General features: G+C 55.6%; 3 protein-coding genes across 3 annotated transcripts; all 3 read right to left on the bottom strand.

Moving 5' to 3' along the window:
* Positions 1-2,713: 2,713 nt before the first annotated feature.
* MZB1 (marginal zone B and B1 cell specific protein) lies at positions 2,714-5,074 on the bottom strand. Its single transcript, XM_080804270.1, has 4 exons — positions 4,865-5,074; positions 3,921-4,048; positions 3,433-3,543; positions 2,714-3,323 (listed from the first exon to the last, which is right to left on the bottom strand). Exons 1-4 carry the CDS (start codon positions 5,036-5,038, stop codon positions 3,167-3,169), a joined length of 570 nt encoding a protein of 189 aa, XP_080660396.1. The 5' UTR covers positions 5,039-5,074; the 3' UTR covers positions 2,714-3,166.
* Positions 5,075-5,740: 666 nt separating this feature from the next.
* PROB1 (proline rich basic protein 1) lies at positions 5,741-10,333 on the bottom strand. Its single transcript, XM_080804034.1, has one exon. It carries the CDS (start codon positions 10,322-10,324, stop codon positions 7,265-7,267), a length of 3,060 nt encoding a protein of 1,019 aa, XP_080660160.1. The 5' UTR covers positions 10,325-10,333; the 3' UTR covers positions 5,741-7,264.
* Positions 10,334-12,307: 1,974 nt separating this feature from the next.
* On the bottom strand, positions 12,308-17,979 carry SPATA24 (spermatogenesis associated 24). Its single transcript, XM_080803803.1, has 6 exons — positions 17,775-17,979; positions 16,499-16,564; positions 16,143-16,273; positions 15,987-16,057; positions 12,578-12,680; positions 12,308-12,468 (listed from the first exon to the last, which is right to left on the bottom strand). Exons 1-6 carry the CDS (start codon positions 17,889-17,891, stop codon positions 12,339-12,341), a joined length of 618 nt encoding a protein of 205 aa, XP_080659929.1. The 5' UTR covers positions 17,892-17,979; the 3' UTR covers positions 12,308-12,338.
* Between the last annotated feature and the right edge of the window lie 810 nt (positions 17,980-18,789).

Below are 18,789 nucleotides of genomic sequence, written 5' to 3'. Positions count from 1 at the left end.
TGTAACCAGATTCCCAGCTCTGATTGCGAAAGGCAGACCTGAGCGGAGATAACGTATTAACTCCAGCCCTAATGGTAAAGGCCACCCAAGCCTTGGTCACATTTTCCTCCTGAGCATGCGCCCTTCCCTGCCAGCGCCTGCGCCTGGGCGTGGGACCTGTTGTTTCCAAGAGAGGGCCAGGGTGCAGATGAGGAGCGGACAGTTCACCAAGCCCCAGGTGACACGGAAGAGAATGGTAGTAACCTTAATAAGCCACACTCTGAATGAGACTCTTCCCCACTTTTTAATAACAAGTTAATAATTATCATCATCAAAATCACTCTTCTTAATTAGGAATGACTGCCTGCCAAATGTATTCCCAGGTCGAACTCCAGGCACTGGGCGACGTTAACTTCTTTTACTGCTGAGGAAACATATCTAGGACATGTGATCTGACCGAGGTCACATAAGTAGCGAGATTTTAGAACATCATTCCTAAAACTCAGGTTAACCTGAACTCCTGAGTTCATGCTATAAATCAGCCATTGGATTCAGTAAAGGGCTGCCTTTCCCATATGGCCACATACCCCTCAGTGTCACAGAGGCACAAAACAGATGGGCCACTGGAGGAGAAGCTGCCCAGGCTGGCCCAGCCTTGTCTGTTCCCTGTGTCAGGACGATTCCCTCCCCGCCCTCCCAAGTCAAGACTGGCTGCCTAACCTGCAGGACCCAGTGCAAAACGAAAATTTGGGGTCCCCATTCCAAAAGTAGTACGAATTTTTTTTTTTTTAGTATTATGAATTTTGATACAGCAGAGTATTAGACCAAATCAAACCAAACCTTTCTAAGCACTGGGCCCCATGAGTGCCTGTCCCACAGCTGCTGAAGCCTGCCCTGGACTCAACCTGTCTTGTCCTCCTGGCAGGCCCACTAGCCTGGCCATGGGGGCCGGAGTTGGCTGAAAGGGCTTGGGGAGGGTCTGAGGAGCTGGAGCTCCTCAGCTGGTGAGGATTGGGCCTAAGGTTCCTGGTTCTGCTCCCCACTGTGCTGCCCCAGGCCCAGGCCCCCAGGGCCCACCTACTTCTGGGTTGTTGGGCCCACGGCCAGGCCCTGCTCCACAGGCCCTCAGGCAGCCGGGCTCTCCAGCTGGGCAGCAGCTTCATGCTACAGCTGTGGATCCGTCCTCCTGTCCAGCCTCCAGCTCTTCCCCTAGCTCCTGCTGCCTAGTGTCTGCCTAGCTCCTGCTCTGCTTCCTTGGCTCCTGCTCCCAGGTGTCCCAAAGTTGTCTGACCAGTTCGAAGCTTTGAAACTGCTCCTTAGCATTTCCTCTCCACCTCTCTCCACCCCAGTACTCCCCAGGGGGCTGTGGAGGCAGAGCCCCACCCCTTACACTTAAGTGCACAGTCCCATGGACATTCAATTCAACCTAAGCCCCATGCCATCCACGGAGAGACGAGGCAGGTACATTGCACATGGTTTCAGATACACAAACAAATGGACCATAGCACCCAGACTGACCTACAGAGTGTGTCTAAATCCCTCCATATAACACAGAGCCGCACAGGTCTGTGTCACAGGCTCCCATCTCCACACCCGATACTACTGACAGCTCAGCCGGCTCCTTGGGCCCTGGCTCTCTTCCTGATGACAAGGGGTTCTCTCCTGGGGTGAAGGTCAGGGAGGAGGGGTCTCCGGCAGAGAGGGAGCAGGTAATGGAATGAAGGAGGCTAGGCTGCCGTACAGCTCACAGACGTTGGAGGGGTGAGGGCCTGCCTGGAGGACCCCTATTTCTCTAGCAATGACCTGCCTCCACCCCAGAATCTGAATCCCCTTTCAGCCCTGCCACTACTCAGGCTAGGACTTGGCCTGAGCACTTCTTTTCCTTTTTCTTTGAGAGAGAGAGAGCTCACACATTCGCAAGTTTTGGGGGAGGCAGGGGGAGAGGGAGGGGGAGAGACTCTTAAGCAGACTCCACCCTCAGCGCCGAGTCTGTCTTGGGGCTCAATCTCGCAACCCCGAGATCATGACCTGAGCCTAGATCAAGAGTCGGATGCTTAACTGACGGAGCCACCCAGGCACACCCACTTTCATTTTCTAAGCCTCAGTTTCAGTGTCTGTCAGCTGAGGATTAGAGTGTCTGCTCTGTCCACCTGCCAGGGCTTCAGCAGATCAGGGAGATAATAAGGAAGTGACAAGTTACAGCGTGGCCTGCCCACAGGTTCCCATTTTCAGGCAGGGCTCAGGTGGGGCGCTTTCCTCCATTGCTAAGGAAAGGTCCCAGGTCAAAAGAATTTCTGGGGAGAGCAGGACTGAGAGCCAAGATACTGAATCCAGCTCTTTCAGGAACCCTGCCGTGCCCAGTCCCGGGCAGACACCTAGGGCCTAACCCTGCCAGCTGGGGTCAGAGGTAGAATCCAGGAATTGAGCGGCTGCTGGGAATAGACCCGGTTAGACTAGTGTTCAGGGAGGGGCCCAGAGAGCATGTAGTGGCTGAGTAGGCATGTCTACAAGGTAGCCTTGGTTTTTCTTTTCTTTCTTGATGGATTTGGGATTTCACCATTCATGTAATTAGTCCCATATGCCTTTGACAGCTCGCTCCCATTTCCAGCCATGACACATCTTACCTACCTCTGGGAGATTGTGGGGAAGTATATTTGGCCCTCTCTAGGTACAACATCAGCAGAAAAGCCAATGTCTGTCTTCCCAGCTCCACAAGCACTTTTTTTTTTTTTTTAAAGATTTTGTTTATTTATTCAACAGACAGAGATCACAAGTAGGCAGAGAGGCAGGCAGAGAGAGGGAGAAGCAGGCTCCCTGCTGAGCAGAGAGCCCAATGCAGGACTCGATCCCAGGACCCTGGGATGATGACCTGAGCCGAAGGCAGACGCTTCAACCTGCTGAGCCACCCAGGTGCCCCCCCAACAAGCACCTGTTGCAGAGAGAAGGAATCAAGACATCAAGGTCACTGGGTTTTATTTGAGTCCAGAGGGGAAGGCCTTCTCCCCGCCCCACCCCCGACACACACACATGGCCCCCGTGTCCTGAAGCTGGAGGAGGGAGGGGCCATGGCAGCACAGAAAAGCATGGCCTTCCTGCCCTCCAAGGCAGCCTGCTGAAAAGAGTGGGGCAGATTTAGAGGATGCCCCAGCTGTCTTCAGGGGCTGACCAGGAAGGGGAAGGAGTCAGACTAGAGCTCTGTCCTTGTGACAGTCGCCTCTTCCGAGCAGGCCCCTTCGGGTCCTCCACACAGCAATGTCTCCAGAGCCCCTCGGCCTTGTTGGTGGGCTTCATAGATCTGGTCTTCTCCAAACTCCCCCAGGTAGTGCAAACATGTCGTGGAGAGCCTAGGGGAGCCCGATAGGAGCCCAATAGGAGCCTCAGACCCTGCCTGCCCCTCAGGGGGGTGATCAAGGCTCCAAGGTCTCCATCCCACCCCCACACTCCTGTCATCACCTGGTGGGCCAGGGGCCCCCTGTGATCATCACACTGATGGTTGGCTCTGGCCCCTTGCTGAGTCCTGGGCCTGTGAGACGTTTCACCTGGTTCACTTCTCGGATCCCATAGCTGGAAGCAGCAGGAAGGAGAGGGATACAGTATTAGTGGGAGACCTGCCAGCAAGGGATACAACTCCACATGAAGCTGGGCACATGGGGCATTTGCTGAATTCAGAGCCCAGATTCTGATCCTCCCTGAGGGAAAACTGAGAACCAGAGAGAGAGAGAGTCCCTGGTGCAAGGTCCCACAGCAACATTGTCCCCTGGCCACGCAGCATTCTACTTGGCCTCAGCTCCAGACCTCAGACTTCATCCCAGCCAGCCCCCTACCCTGGACTTTGTAAAGCCTTAGTGGAGTGTGTGTCTGGTGTGAGTGGGAGAGTGGGAACCTCTACCCATCAGCTCTACCCCTAGAGGAGGATGGTAGGGGCCAGATTCTTGACTCACCCCTGCCAGGTCTGGGTGCAGCTCTGGTCCAGGACGTCTGTGTATACAGACTCGCTCAGCTCCCGCCGCTGCCCCCCTGAGTCTGGGGTGTGAAGCTTGGCTTCTGCCTTTGCCAAATATTGCCACATCTAGAACAAGGAGGGGCTGAGAGGCAGGGCTCCAGGACTGCTCAATGGCAGGGGAGGGTCAGACAGGAGCCTGTGTCTCCAGGAGAGAGTGAGGTGGCAAGGGAGAGTTTTGGCTCCTCCCCCAGGTTCTGAAAGTTGGGACTGGGTCTGCTAAAGTAGGATCCACTTCCCTGAGATGAGGTGGGTGGGTAGGAAATGCTGCAGTGGGAAGTTAGGCCTAAGCACTGGGGCTTCTTCCCCAGGGCACACCTGCCCATCAGCCATGCTATTTTAAACCATAAGAACAAGGAAAGGAAAAAAAAAAAAACACAAAAAAAAAACAACAGAAAACCAGAGCCCAGTCTTCAATGTCACGTGTATTTATAGGCTTCCCTCCCCCAACAGAGGTACTCAGGCATGCTTGATGGGTTTCTTTGTGAACTCAAGACACACTCATGCATGTATTCATGCGCTCAACCCATGTGCACACGTGTACATACACACCCGTGCTCTCCAGCCAGGGAAGGGGTCCAGACCCAAGGATAAGCCCGGAAAGGGAGGAGTCAGAAAGGACAAGCGAGTGACTCCTGGGGTCTCAAGATACTGTGGGATGTCCCAGATTATTTGCTCTCTGTTGGGCTGATAGATGGGTAAACTGAGTCATGGAGGTTTGGGTGACGTGCAGTTGGCAATGGCATGGAAAGCTGAGTCCAACTCAGGGCCCGGGGTAGGGGTTTGGAAATCAAAGGCCAGTGGTAGGATCAGAGGTAGATGGAGGGGCCTGGCTTCAGGAGGGACCTGGACGGGGCCAGGGAACTGCAGGGGGTAGATACTCACCTGGTAGACCACTGCCCTGCAGGCATCACAGTGCAGGTGAGCAGGCATGTGAGCTGAGTACTTCTCCTCATCGTCTAGCTGTGGTGTCGTGGCTGTGAGTGGGGCCCTGTCCCCAAAGCCCCCTGGGATGGCCCAGGCTCCCAGCAGCAGTATCAGCGGCAGAGACAGCGTCATGGTCGGCGGAGCTGGTTCAGTGAGCCTGGGCTGCGGTTGGGGCGCAGGTGTGTGTGTGCCTGTGTGCAGTGGGGGCCACCCCGGAAAGCCTAACCCAGACCAATGAGGAACCAACACCTCACCCTTCCCACCTCTTCCTTCCCCCAGGGCCCTAGAGATGCCACGTGTACACCTCCTCTACTGGGATCCCTGCTGCCACCAACTCAGCTCCACTTTCCGGTGACATAAGGAGGGCGGCTGGGCCTGGGCCAGGACACATGGGGGGTGACCCCTCCCATGTCCTGGGATCTGGCCACTTGGTGGGCGCTGTACTGAGTACCGAGGGGAGAGGTGGTGTGTTAGTGTCAATTTTATGAGCACATGGAAGCTCAGAGAGAAGTGATGAATCCAAGACCATACAGTTTAGAAGGGCCATACTGAAGTTAGAACCTGAGCCTGACTGACCCCAAAGCCCACTGGCCACCCAGCCACCAGGGAGAATGAGGTCTCAGGTGTGGTTGCCAGCCTAGGTCTCTCTCCCTGGGAGGCAAGTTTGCAGACGTGAGGATGCCATGATGCATGAAAGATATACAGGGCCCCTTTCCTGGGCCCTAGGGCCCCCTCCACCCAGGCCATACCCAGGCATGGAAGAGCGTCACAGGGGGTGTCAGAGGTCGCAGCAGGAAGTCAGAAATCAGACAACTTACACCAGCTGTTCCAAGCATCATGGCTCATTGGGTCAGTGATTTATTGCACACGGGATGAGGGGAGGGGAGCAGGAGGGGACCCCGGGCCCTCCGTGCCATCAAAACCAACATCTCTGGCCATGAGAAATTGTTCAGGTTTATTCTGATTCACAGCTCTCCCAGTCAGCTTCCAGCCCCAGGCAGGGAGGCGGAACTTCCTGGGACCAAGACCACCCAGAGGCCTAGAACTTAAGTAAGGCATCAATCTCCATCCCTAACAACTGCTTCTAATGGGAACTGTTCTTCCCCAAACTCATCACATCACATATCAGTTCAACAAGGCCCCACCACTTCAAGCTCAGAACTACACACAGACCCCCCCCCCACCCCACCCGCAGAGCACCCCCTACCCCATGCATCTCTCTCAGCACTCCTCAGAGGCTCCAGCAATCTCAATGCAATTAGAACATAGGCTCTGGGTTCTGTTCCTTCCTTGCTGTGACCAGCCTCCCAAGCCAGGCCCTCTCTGGGCACAGTTGCCACATCTGTTACCAAAGGAGTAGAACCAGCTGAGGGCTCCAAGTCTCTCTGCCCTGCTCCCCACCCCCATGGCATCCTTTCTGCTGCCCTAGCCCTAACCCACCCTCCACTACACCCAGAGGGGTCGAGAGGCTTAACCATCCTTCCTGCTTGTAAGTCCTTCCTGATGATTCACTTCATCTGTCCCCCACCCTGGGTGGGAATGGCTTAAACCTCCACTCCTGGCCCCAGGATGAGCCTGCTTAGCTCTGAGGGCTTAGAGAGGCCAAGTCAGATGCTGAGGTTGAGGAGAGGATTAGAAGTGGGACTCCCAGCTGGAGACTACCACTGCCTCCCCACTCAAGCCCCGTCCCCAGGCTGACCCTCTACAGCCCCTTCCATATGACATCCCTGCTCCATCTCCACTTGCCATCCCCTAAGTTCCCTTTCTCAGATCCAGCCTGGCCTGGGGGCTGTACTGGCCACTTTCCCACACAGCCTCCCAGGCCAAGGCTCAGAGCCTCTTCCAAACAATAACAGAGTTGCTAGTCACAGTCCTCCCTCCATCCCACCAGCGCTCACTAGCCTGTTCCTCCTCAGCTGGGTCCACCTTTAGGGAGGGACAGACAGCTCACCACCTCCGTGGGCAGCCCCATCTCTGCTGAGCCTCTTGTTGCCCTCAGTGAACACCCAACACGCCCTCAGTTCAGCTCCTAGGAACAACTCCTAAGACGCCTCACTTTCACATACACACACACACACACACACACACACACACACAAACACACCACACTCCGGGAATGCCTGGGAAAAGAGGATACCGTTTTGTTGGAGGAGGAAGTAGGCAACCACTTTCTGAGTCCCAGCTCCATCAGTCCCTAAGTCTGATACATTCTCTGAAGGTAACTTCCAGTGTGAAGACCGGCCGGGAAGGGTGAAAGAGAGAGAGGTGATAGAAGGAACGGTGGGTAGGGGACTGGATGCTGGAACCTCCAAGGCCATCAAACAGGCCCCAACACCATGGGGATCCGGCCTTGGGGCCTCACACGGGGAACAAGGACCCCTTGCCGGGTTGGGCTGAACCTGAACTGTTGGGCGGAGCACAGAGGAGCAGAGGAGGTGCAGGGCTGGGGGTTCCACTCAGGGGCAGGTAGTACATCCCGTCCAGGGGCCCCGCCTCGGAAATCCAGGGTACTTGGGGGCCGCTGAAGGCCGGTGGGCCAGGGGAAGGCGGGACTGAGAGTCCCGAGAGAGGCCCATAGGCGGGCGGGTAGAGGCCAGAACCCAGGGCCAGCGGGGTGTAGACGCGGCGGGGTGGTCCCGGGGGCGACGGCGGCAGCAGAACCTCTACGTATTGCCCGCTTTCGGGGTCGAAGAGCAGCCGCAGCCGAGGCTGCCGCGGCGCCTCCACAAAGTAGTAGCGGCCGCTCTCGGGGTCCACCAGGACCTTCCCCGCGTACGCGGTCCCCGGTGGCCTGCGCGCCCCCTGGAAGGGGCCTTCCGGGGACCGGTCCATTGGAGGCGCCGAGGCAGCGCGGGGCTGGGGCGGGGCTGTCCTGCCAGCCGACACCTGGGGTTCCCGCGGGAGAGCCGACTGGACGGCAGTCGCGGGCTCGGGGGCTCCAGGGGACGCCTCCAGTTTGGGTGCGATCCCAGGGCTCGAGCTAGGCTGCGCCTGAGGGGAGTCAGGGCAGGGTGGTCGGGGTGGTTGGGGCCCCGCTGGCCCTAAGGGCGACTGCTGGGGTGAAGCGCGAGCGCCGCCTAGAGAGCTGGTCCGCCCCTCGCCGTCGGGGACCAGGCGCTGGGCTTCAGCATCGCGGTTCTCTCTGCCAGCACCGCGCACCAGAACTCCCCCGGTTCCCTCCGGCCGGCGGCCCAAAACCAGTGCACCAGGCAGGCGGATCTCAGTGCGCGCGAAGGGTTTTGCCGTGCTGTTCTCTGCTCTCCGCCTCAGGACCCCGTTGGGCTGCGAAGCGTCCCGGGGGACTGTGTCAGTAGGCGGCTCTGGGGGCTCATAGGGGTGCGTCACGACCGGAAGAAAGTCCTTGAGATAAACAGAAGTGTAGTGAGCTGGGCCTGGGGACCCCAGCGCCTGGAACTCCTGTGTCTTGGATGCGCCGCCCTCCTCCCCGCGGGGTTCCGCAGGAGGCGCAGGCAGCCCCAAGGCCGGGATTCCGGCGGGGAAGCTGGGCGCGTACGTGGTCTTCACCATCTTGCGCACGTCGCGGGGCCGCGGGATGGCCACGCGCGGCCGACCCGAGGCGGCTTCTCCAGGGCCCAAGGCTTCCTGGCGCACATCGGCCTCCAGGGTGCCCACGGGGCGACTGAGGGGCAGCTCAGGTGCAGCCCCTTCTGGCGACTGCTGACTGCCTTGGAAGGCAAGATCCCGCATCTCCCGCGTGGATGAACTTAGCGCCTCTGTGAGCTCGGGAGTCCCGGGCGCGGACGGCCTAGGCAGCTCCAGCTCCTCCTGTCCTACCCCGTTCAGAGCTTCCGACGTAGATACCATCGATGAGCCCTGCAGTGTGCGATCCCACGTCTCTTGGGGAGCTGAGTTCCACGTTCCATTAATACGATCTGGAGCCTTCCATGAGGACAGGGCCGGCGGGGACGGGTTTCTATAGCCCTCTGCCATATAACTAACTGCTGGTTCCGGAACCTCCGATAGGGGAGCTTCGGGGGATGGGCTTCTTGTCCTGGCAACACCGTGATTCCACTGGGAAAGGGTAGGTGGGGAAGGGCTTCTGCTGACCGTTTCCTCGACAGCGGGATCCTGATTTCTCCATGCAGAGGATGCCTCAGGGAACGACGGGCTACTTACCCTCCCAAGAGCCCGATTCCATGGGAGCAGATTCTGGGGAGACGGGCAGAGTGGGCCCCGTAAGGTCCCATTTGGAGCCTGCCACAGCGGGGACGAGCTCCTTGGCCTGCCAGCCTTACTCGGAACTTCCTGAGGGGCTGTAGACTCGAAAGGCGGACTCTGTGCTCTCAGGACGGTTCGATCCGGAGTCTCTCGAGGGAACCGAGTCTTGAGTTCCTGACTGTGCGCCTCTTGAGTCTTCTCCCCTGACTGCAGGAAGATGCTGGAACTAACCGGACCCAGCGGCTCGGTCCCCGGCGCGGGTTTGTCGCGCCGAATCGCGCGCTCTCGGAGGCTGGGCCAAGGCCGTGGTGCCCTGGTGGGGGCTGAACTATAGTGCACGCGGGGTGGCCGAGACCTGGCCTCCTCCAGGACTCTTCGGGCAACGCGGTCCGTTTCCTGGGTCGTACACTCTGGCCGCCCCGTGGGCCCGAAGGTGGCGCTGCTCGGGACAGGAGCCGCAGGGCTCAGTTTTCTGGCCAGTGCTGTCTGCACTAGGCCGGCGGCTGCCTGCAGGCGACCCAGCGACTCGTCCAGCGAGCCAGTGCGCAGAAGCAGTCGGGGGCGCGGGGCTCCCGCCTCCCGCGGGGGACTCCGGGGCCGGGGACGCAGCTCGATCTGACGCTTGGGCACCGTCCGGGTCCTAGCGGGCGCGTCGCGCTCCTCCAGCGCCACCTCCACACACTCGAACTGCGCTGCGGTCCCCGGACTCGGCCCGCGGGGCCGCAGCTCCAGGTAAGTGGCCCAGCGGGAGCCGCCGTCGGGGGCCTGAGGCGTCGGTGCGGCTGGAGCCGGAGTCGCAGGCCCGGGCGGAGAGAGCCTGCGTAAAGTCCGCGCGGTGAGTTGTTGCACCTCGCTATCCGCCGCGTCGGAGCGGCCGAACAAGGCCCCGGCGCCGAAGATGACTTCCATCTCCCCCGACGGCAGCATGCGCAGCTGGGGCTGGGGTGGCGGCGGGCCGGAGCCCGGGCCTCGCGGGAAACCCGAGCCGGGCCCGAGCTGCTGGCGGCTATTCTGGGCACTGACGGACAGGCGAGGCTGTGCGCCCGCCCCCAGCGCAGGGCCCCCCCCGGGCCACTTCGCCCGGCACCCTGCGTCCGGCCCAGCGTCCGGGGGCTCTGGAGAACCCGGAGCCGTGTGGTAGGAGCCTGACGAGCCGGAGGAATCCTGACGCCGCGCGGGGGCCGCGGGCAGCTGCCCTGGGAGCCCGGGCAGGGCTGGCCGGGCGAGCGCGGTCAGCATGGTGGGGCTGGACGCCGCGCACTACCTCCCTCACGTTCTCCTCCGCCGGTGCCGCGGACGCCCGCACTGTCCCCGCCCCGCCCGCAGATGTCGTGGGGTCACCGCGCCTTAAAGCGGCCGCGTCCCCTCTCAAATAGGTGGCGTCACCAACGGGACAGCCTTGGCCCCTGGGCTTCACTTTTCTAACCTTCTCTGGTGCGGGCCAGAGGCCTACGATGCCTATCCAGCCTCGGGCTGATAGGAAGGTGAGGGACCAGCGGGTGCCCGGTTGGAAGCCAGGAGCTAGGCCTGACTCTGCTCCTTATCAGCTAGGAGAGAGGCTGAGCAGGGACCTGCCTGAGGTCAAGCGTGTAGACCAGGGCTGTGGATCAGAATGTGAGCCCGGGGACCGGGACCAGACTTTTGAGTCAGACGACTCAGGTCTTCTGAGCAATTTCATCTTTCTCTTAGCCGCAGGTCTTCCTGTCACTCCAGTGCTCCTCTTCTTCTTGGCCCTCTCATCAGTTGTCCCAGTTAGAGTTCACAAGGGTGCACTCACCACTTTCCTTGACCCATCACCCCACAATCTTTGATGGAGGAGCAATGCTTGGAGGGCTCCCCCAAATCCAAAAGTTGTGCTATTGCCTCTGGAAGGTGCAGTCCCTGACTGGACCCATTGCCTTTAGTGGGAACATACTGAAGGGGCTGGAGTGGATAGCTCTAGCTTTCACAGATGGCCTTGGCACCAAGAACAAGGGCTAGATGCTGATGTGGAGTCTCTTAGGAATCTTTGGGGGTAGCTGTGGGCCCCTAACTAAAGCCCCTCTGAGGCAGAAAGAGCTCTATGGTCCCCCAGGCACTTGCAAGGCCTCACTCCAGCCCCCACCACCTAAGGACTCACCCTGGGGACAGGAACTGGTGGGGAAGCAGCTACCACCTGTCACTGTCCTGGGATAATGACAATGGGCACCATTTGCCTTGAAACTTCTGGCTTCAGTAGTGCTATGATTCAGGCCCTAGCTGGCCTCAGAGCAAAAGCACCAGCACCTCCCCCTCTCCCATGTACTCACCCTCACACTGACCCAGGTTCTGCTAGACTTGACAAATCTGACCCAGCCTCCCAGTGGGTCCCCTGCCTGGGTGATGCCTTTTGACAGGACCAATGCTGCCCCTCATCTAGCCTGCATATGCAACTTTAGCAAGTCATAGTCCCTTCAGAGACTGTTTCCACATCTTAAAAATAGACATAGCATTGTCCTTTTCCCTTCCTTCCCCTTGTGAAGAGTTGATCCTCTGTTTGGGGGAAGTGTAAGAGCGTACAAGTATGATTCACAGGTATAACAGTCTTGTTATATGATGGAAATGGATTTCCCAAATTCACTGTGGTCCTGGAACCCACTGTCTTTGATGTCTCTGGTCAGGGCTTCTCTCTCTCTGTCATACACACACACACACACACACACACACACACACACACACACAGCCCTTCCTGCTCTATAGCCAAGTTGGGAGAGTTAAATTTACCAGGGCGCTGGGAGTGGGGTGGGGTGTTTACAGGTAACCAGGGGTAACCAGAGCTGTTTACATAGGGAGGGATTAAGTACCAAGAGTAGGAAGGACAGTGCCTATTAGACAACAAAGTAGTCCTCCCCTAGGCTACACCCCCACACTTCCCCTCTCCCTACTACCTAAGAGAGGGAGGGAAGTGGCAGGGACTGGAGACCTGGGCAGCATCCTTTTCTAAGCTCAGGAGTGGCCTACAAGGCGGTGGTCCAAGCCCTGTCCCCCTCCAAGTTCCTGGTAACTTGATTTTCCCTCTGTCACAAAAGTCCTCCAGAAGGCAAGCAGGAAGGGGAGAAAAAAGTGCCTTCCGCTTCTTCCCCTGTCTCTTCCCTGGGAATCAGGCCACTGGTGAGGCCGGTGGTGGCAAGGGCCAGGAACCACAGGGATAGGAAGGATAGGGATGGGGACCCCCACAGCAGAGAAGGCAAGAGGTCGGGCATTACAGCTAGAGAACAGGAAGGCGACGACCATTTTATTTTTCCCTGGGGCGCTGGTGGCTCCGGCCCTGAAGCGTCCCTGAGGCTTTCTTATGCTTCTGGTCCAGTACTTGGGCCATGTAGTTCTCCTGTTGCTTCTGGATCCGGTAGTCAGACATGTGATTCCTGCAACGGAGCCAGCTGGGCATTGGCTGGGGGCAGTCTACGGTAGGGGTCAGAGACCTGGCTCCCCACACTTCCATCAACAACCCCCAGCCTGGCCCAGACCCCTCACCTGAAAATCTGTTTCTGCTGGCTGATAACTTGCTGCAACTCCTTAATCTCATTCTCTTTGCCATTAAGTATATCTTCTTGCTTTATAATGTGAGACTCAATCTCTGTGGGGGAGAGAGGCAGGGAGGAGGGGTGGTTCCCATCCCACGGGCTCCTTCCTGAGATAGGCATTCATTCCTTTACAGGTTTTTTAAGAACTTGGATCCCCCCACCCAGGGGTTCTCCACAAGTAGCTGCTAACACCTTAGTAAGAATGAGTTTATTAGGGGGTTTTGACAGGATGGTGACTGAGGGGCACAATGTCTGATGAACTTGTCAGTGACTTCACAACTCTATTTCTGGACCAGGTGAGCCACATGAGGGCAGGCGGAGGCCCTTGCAGAGAGGTGGACAGCGCTGCCCAAAGGCTGGAGGATGAATGGTTCCTGTCCTTAACTCCTGCCAATCTTTACAGATATGACCTCCTTGGCAAGACCCTTCCCAGTCTAAAAGTACAACCCCTCTCAATAGTTCCTATCCCTTTTGCCTGCTTTCTTTTTCTTCTTAGCTCCCATAGCTAACATACCATTTATTTTACTCACTTGTTGTCTTCCCTACTGGGATTTCTATGCACAAAATCCACAAGGATAAATATTTTTTTAATTTACTGTTTTAACCCTAAGGTCTAAAAGAGTACCTGGCACATAGAAGGTGCACAATAAATTTATTTGTGGAATGAATGAACAGGATAGTCTCTGGGGGTTTAGGACTTAGAAATATTACTTAGTTCAGTCATTTCAATCCCAGCAGACCTACTGAGGGCCAGTTGGATGCCCAGCCCTGTGCTAGGGCTCTGGAGAAGATAGGGTCCCCACCCTCAAGGAGGCAGCTCCTGAGAGTTAAGACTCAGGAACTGATGAGAGAACAGAACAAGGCAATGTTTCAACAGTGTTAATATTGATGAGACAGCGTTACCACTTTGGGCAAGTTGCCTCCTTTTCTAGAGCCGTTTCCTCATCTGTAATGGGGACAGGGACAGCCTCTGTTCCACACGGGCATGGGGAGCACCCAGGGAGACAGTGGTGGCAAAGCTTACCCCCACATTAAGTGCTCGTTAGATGCAAGTATGATTTTTGTGTCTTGCATCAAAATTGAAAGAGGCTGTAGGGATCTGGAGGGCGCTTCATTTATATGAACTGTCCCTTGGGCAGCCCTGGAAAATTCTGATCCTCATAGGAAGAAAATCCCATTGCCTTTAAAGACTGGATGAACATTAACTAGAACACAAACTCTAAAAATGAAGAAATGCTAAAGCATTTAAGGTTTCAAAGAAAAGATTTGGTAAAAAGTTAAGGCACAGCATAGAAAAGAGGACACAGACAAAGACACAGGGGAAGGAAGAGAATGAAAATAAGCTCCGCAGGTCACAGAACCAGGACTGTTGACCTTTCTTCCCAAGGTCACCCAGACTGATTGATTGCGAAGATCTTTTGGAAAAAGGCATCAGAAATTTATGTGAATCTTTTAAAATAAATGAGAGATGAATTTAAGATAAATAGCACCTAATGAGAGAATGGTTAGAAAATCCCTTTGAGAAAAATAAGAAACTATGTAAATGTAAAAATCAAAGTAGGGAACCTGGGTGGCTCAGTGGGTTAAAGCCTCTGCTTTCGGCTCGGGTCATGATCCCAGGGTCCTGGGATCGAGTCCCGCATCGGGCTCTCTGCTCAGCAGGGAGCCTGCTTCCTTCTCTCTCTCCCCCTCTCTCTCTCTCGGCCTGCCTCTCTGCCTACTTGTGATCTCTCTCTGTCAAATAAATAAATAAAATCTTTAAAAAAAAAATCAAAGTAAACCCACATAAAGGGAGGTTAGAGGGTAGGGAGGGCACAGGCCAGGGGAAGGCTCAGGTCATGAGATTTGCTCAGGTGAGGGCTTGTGTCCCACTAGAGGGGTTTGGGACATTCTGGGGAGAGGCAGCCAGGTTCCATCCCTATCACATATACACACACACCTTGCACAAGCAGATGGGAGAACTGTGGCTTTGACTGATCTCTAGGAAATGCCGTGGCACCACCAGGAAAGACCTCTAGGTTCCTTTTAGGGAAGTGGGGGGATAGGTAGAGAGGGAGGAAGAACTGGGGTCCAGTGGCCTTGGGTATGGAGGCAGTGGCTGCCTGTTGGGTCCCAGGGGGCCCCAGTGGGAGGCCTTGATCAAACAGCCATGAGGCCTGTCAGCCCACCTAGTGAGACTAAGACATCAGCCTGCTGGCATCTTACCAGTGAGAGTACTCACCAAGGGGGAGTGAGGGCTGGATTGGTGGGTATGGGGTGCCCAAGACTCCAGGTGACAGCCCATCAGGAGGGACCCTGAATATCTTTTGGACTTGGGCTCTGGTCTCTGGCCTACTCAAAATTGCATATGGAATTCATATCTATTTCTTAATAGAAATGACTAGATAAAGGGAATTTAGTGTTCTGGGAAACCAAAAAGAGGTTCCTGAGATCTAGGGACACTGGATGGCTGACAAAAAGTGCCCCCAAACTCAGCACCAGCTGAGCCAACAAGTGATCACAGCCATCTGGCACAGAGCAGTGATGAAAATTAATGGCCTACAGACATACTTTGCTTGGCCCATACAACAGTTTTAAAATTCTGAAATCAGTTGCCAACACTAAAATGTCAGAAAAGCTTCCGTTAAAACCTGGCTTCCAATTTCTTTTTTAAAGATCTGACAGGGGGCCTGGGTGGCTCAGTGGATTAAGCCTCTGCCTTCGGCTCGGGTCATGGTCTCAGGGTCCTGGGATGGAGCCCCGCTTCAGGCTCTCTGCTCTGCGGGGAGCCTGCTTCCCCCTCTCTCTCTGCCTGTTGCTCTGCCTACTTGTGATCTCTGTCTCTCAGTCAAATGAATAAATAAAATCTAAATAAAATAAAGATCTGACAATACTGGGCCCCCATTCCCATGGCAGAGACATTAAGCCCTTGAGAAGTGGCATGGTTCTTCCCATCACCATGGTCCCCACTCCTCCCTGTTGGGTCCCCAACCCTGACACTAGGGGTCAGCTCCCAAATGGGACTGAGCTTGCCCTGTTGTCCCTCTTGTAATAGTTATAAGTAAAATACGCTATTTCTAATACCCATCAAAAGTGGGAAAACAAAAGGTGGACTAAGAAGGTCGCATGTTTCAAGAAAAATGGGAGCGAGCCCGTTCTTTTATGGCCATGAAGAATATTGTACACCAACTGCTTCCCTCATTTCCGTGGCCTGCCTGGTCCCTGAAGGCCTTTGCGAAGGTGTGGCCCGCCTGGGCCTGCCTGTATCCTCAGCCGGGGGCAGAAGTTGGGGTGAAACCCTGCCCTGGACGTGGGCACTGGGCTGTTAGGGAAGAACCCATGCATGTAAGCATGGGGGGGGGCACGGGCCTCCCGCCTACCATTGCACTTGGTGATGAGCTGGTCCTTCTTGCTGGATTCCTGCAGGGCTCTGCTCTTGACACTGGAGAGCCTGGGTGGAGAATAAAAGAAAGGGTGGGAAGGCTGACAGGCAGACTGGACCCCCAACCCTTCCCCCGCTACCAAGGCCCACTCACGCCTTTTCAAAAGCCAGCTTCTCTTGCTCCAGCTGTTTAGATAGCACCTCTACTTCCCCGAGGGCAAACTGCAACTTCTCCTCTTCCTTGGCCAGGAGGACCTTGGTCTTGGCGTGGGCAGCTTTCTCTTCCTGCAGGGGCAGCAGCAATGACCTCATTACCCCGAGGCCACCCTGGTCTCCTAGATCCCCTTAACTAGCTCCCTTTCTGAGAGAGGCACATGGAAGCCAGGACCCAGGAAGATTCTGTCCTCACAGGTAGGGCTGGAGGCTCTCAGAGGCCTCAATAACTGTGCCCATCCACAGGGATCCCAGGAAATGGGAAAAGATTAGGAGCCTGCAGAGGCCATTACTTACCATCAGCTTCTTCTCCACTGCCTGGAACTCTTCTTTACTGACAAAATTTTCATCCTGGAGAACCATCTGCAACAGAGCCTGGCTCAGGGAGGGCCTGGGGCTGGAGTGGGAGGAGCGCTCTCTAGGGATCAGGACCAAGGTTAGACAGTGGAATGATACCCAGGGCACCTAGCATGAGACTTGAGATCTGAGAAGGGAGAATGTGGTTCCATAAGATTCACAGAGGCTCAGCTCTAGGTCCTACCTACCCTTAAGGAGTAACCAATCTGATATAGGAGACAGCTCACAGCCAGCAGTTCTAAAATGGTATGTGAGTATGATGGAGAACCACAAAGGGCTGTGGTCCTCAGGGGAGGCCCCTGGCCTGGTGAAAGGTCAGAACTCCTTCCAGAGAAGGAACATCAGACAGGGCATCTGACTGCTAAACAGGGGTGGGCCAGAAGTGGGGGTGGAACAGAAAAGTGTTTCAGACGGTGAGAACACACATGCAAATGCCAGCAGATGCCAGCTGTGAAGAAAAAGAGCTAGGTACCCTTAGGGAATTGTAGATAATTCAGTGCCTAGAGCTGCACACACCTATTAAGAGTGAGAAATAGATGTTAAGTCAGTTTTGTTTCTGAGATGGAGCTATCTCACGACCTTCTAATCAAGATAGAAAAAAGAGAGAGAGAGAGAGGGGGGGGGAAACCATGAACTCCCAACTGGCCAGGATTTTACCATGCCTGTCCAGGTAACCTGTGGCTCCAATGTTTTGAACTCAGGAATGAGGATTTGACTAGAAGGCAAAAGCAAAGGGGCCATAAAGGGTCGGAACCCCTTAAGTTAACATGTGTAAGGGACAAACCAGTGCTTACTGCCCTCAGCATGGCGCTGCACTAGACACCGGGGAGGGGATGTCCATAAGAGAAAAGATGTTATAGCTTCAGTGCCTGCACCTGAGCGCCCTGGGAAGCCAATGAAGTCTTCTCCAACTAGAAATGGGGAAAGTAAGGCTCGGTGAATAGACTGGGACATAACTACCCGGACTTACACAACCAAACAGGGAGTAGAAATGAACTTGATTTTGATTGAAATTCCATGGTAGACATTCAAGAAGACCTTGCATCATTTTGGCTCCACCCCTACTAGCTAGAACACATCTGGGCCCCGCCTCCTCCTGATGACGCCATTGGCAATGTGCTCTAAGCTCGCCACTGGCTTCGGGATAGGGTCTGGCCCCGCCCCCTCCATTTAGGTGTTCAAGTCGGCCTCTCCCCGAGGTTTTCTGGCTGCGTACCACGTTCCTCAGCTGATGGATCAGTTCCTCCTGAGATTCGATCACGTCCCGCAGTTGATCGAAGGCGAGACACACTGATCCAGAGCCCCCCTGCGACCACCCGAGGGGCGTCGCCATCTTTCGCCCACGCCAGCTCGTTGGAAATGGCTGTCTCTGGGCGCCTTACCCACCGTCGCCCACCAATGAGAATGCGACGCCATAGAGCGTCCTGGCAACCGGGGGCGGGGACTTCCTTTGTTAGCAGGGATGGGGCCCGCCTCTTAAAGGAGCCGCTCTCTGAAAGGCGCCTCCTGGGGCGGAGGAATCTCTTAACAACCCTTAGGAATTTAAGTTCATAGTTTATCTGCACACCTGTTTCGTCTTGTGTTTGTCACGCAGACCGGAGGAGCAGTCGGAGTCCGGCTTATTCTTCCTTAGGGAAGTGAACAGGCCTCGCTCAGAGAACGGCTCTCTCAGCCTTCTCCCAGGGCCTGTTAAACTGCTAGACCTGTGAAGCAAGAGCTAACAGGCAACCCCTGTATCTTCAGCTTCACAGGTTTCTTTCTCGCGCCCTAATCCCTAGATTTCCCCCCGACTATGGGACTCCAGCCTCTTCTGATCTCTCTTCCACGTATGAATACTCTACTTAGGTGGCCCGAACCCAAGCAATGAAGGGAAGCCCAGGAACAGGAAAGGAAAGTGGCCTCACCCAAGATAAGAGTCCTCCTACTCTGGTACCAGGTTTTGGCAGCCACAGTGGACCCATGTTCAACTGTGTCAAGGTACTGAAGAGTTAAGGAGAACTGAAGAAGGGCATCAAAGTGATGGAGAACAGAAGTTCTCCATCTCCTTCTGTAGACGTACAGAAGGATAAAGTGATCCTAAATTGACCACACATCCTCACCAAATCCCCTTTGAGGGCTTTTTGGAAACCCAAATAAGATTAAATAAGCTGAAGAAAAATCAGAGCTAAAATTTACTGAGTATTTACTATTTTGTGGTACCATTATGCCTTTTTAGTACTATTTCTTTTTCT

This window comes from Martes martes (genome assembly GCF_963455335.1).
Source record: "Martes martes genome assembly, chromosome: 5".
Lineage (NCBI taxonomy): Eukaryota > Metazoa > Chordata > Mammalia > Carnivora > Mustelidae > Martes > Martes martes.
Note: the sequence above shows the minus strand (reverse complement) of the source record. Positions and strands in the feature narration are given on the sequence as shown.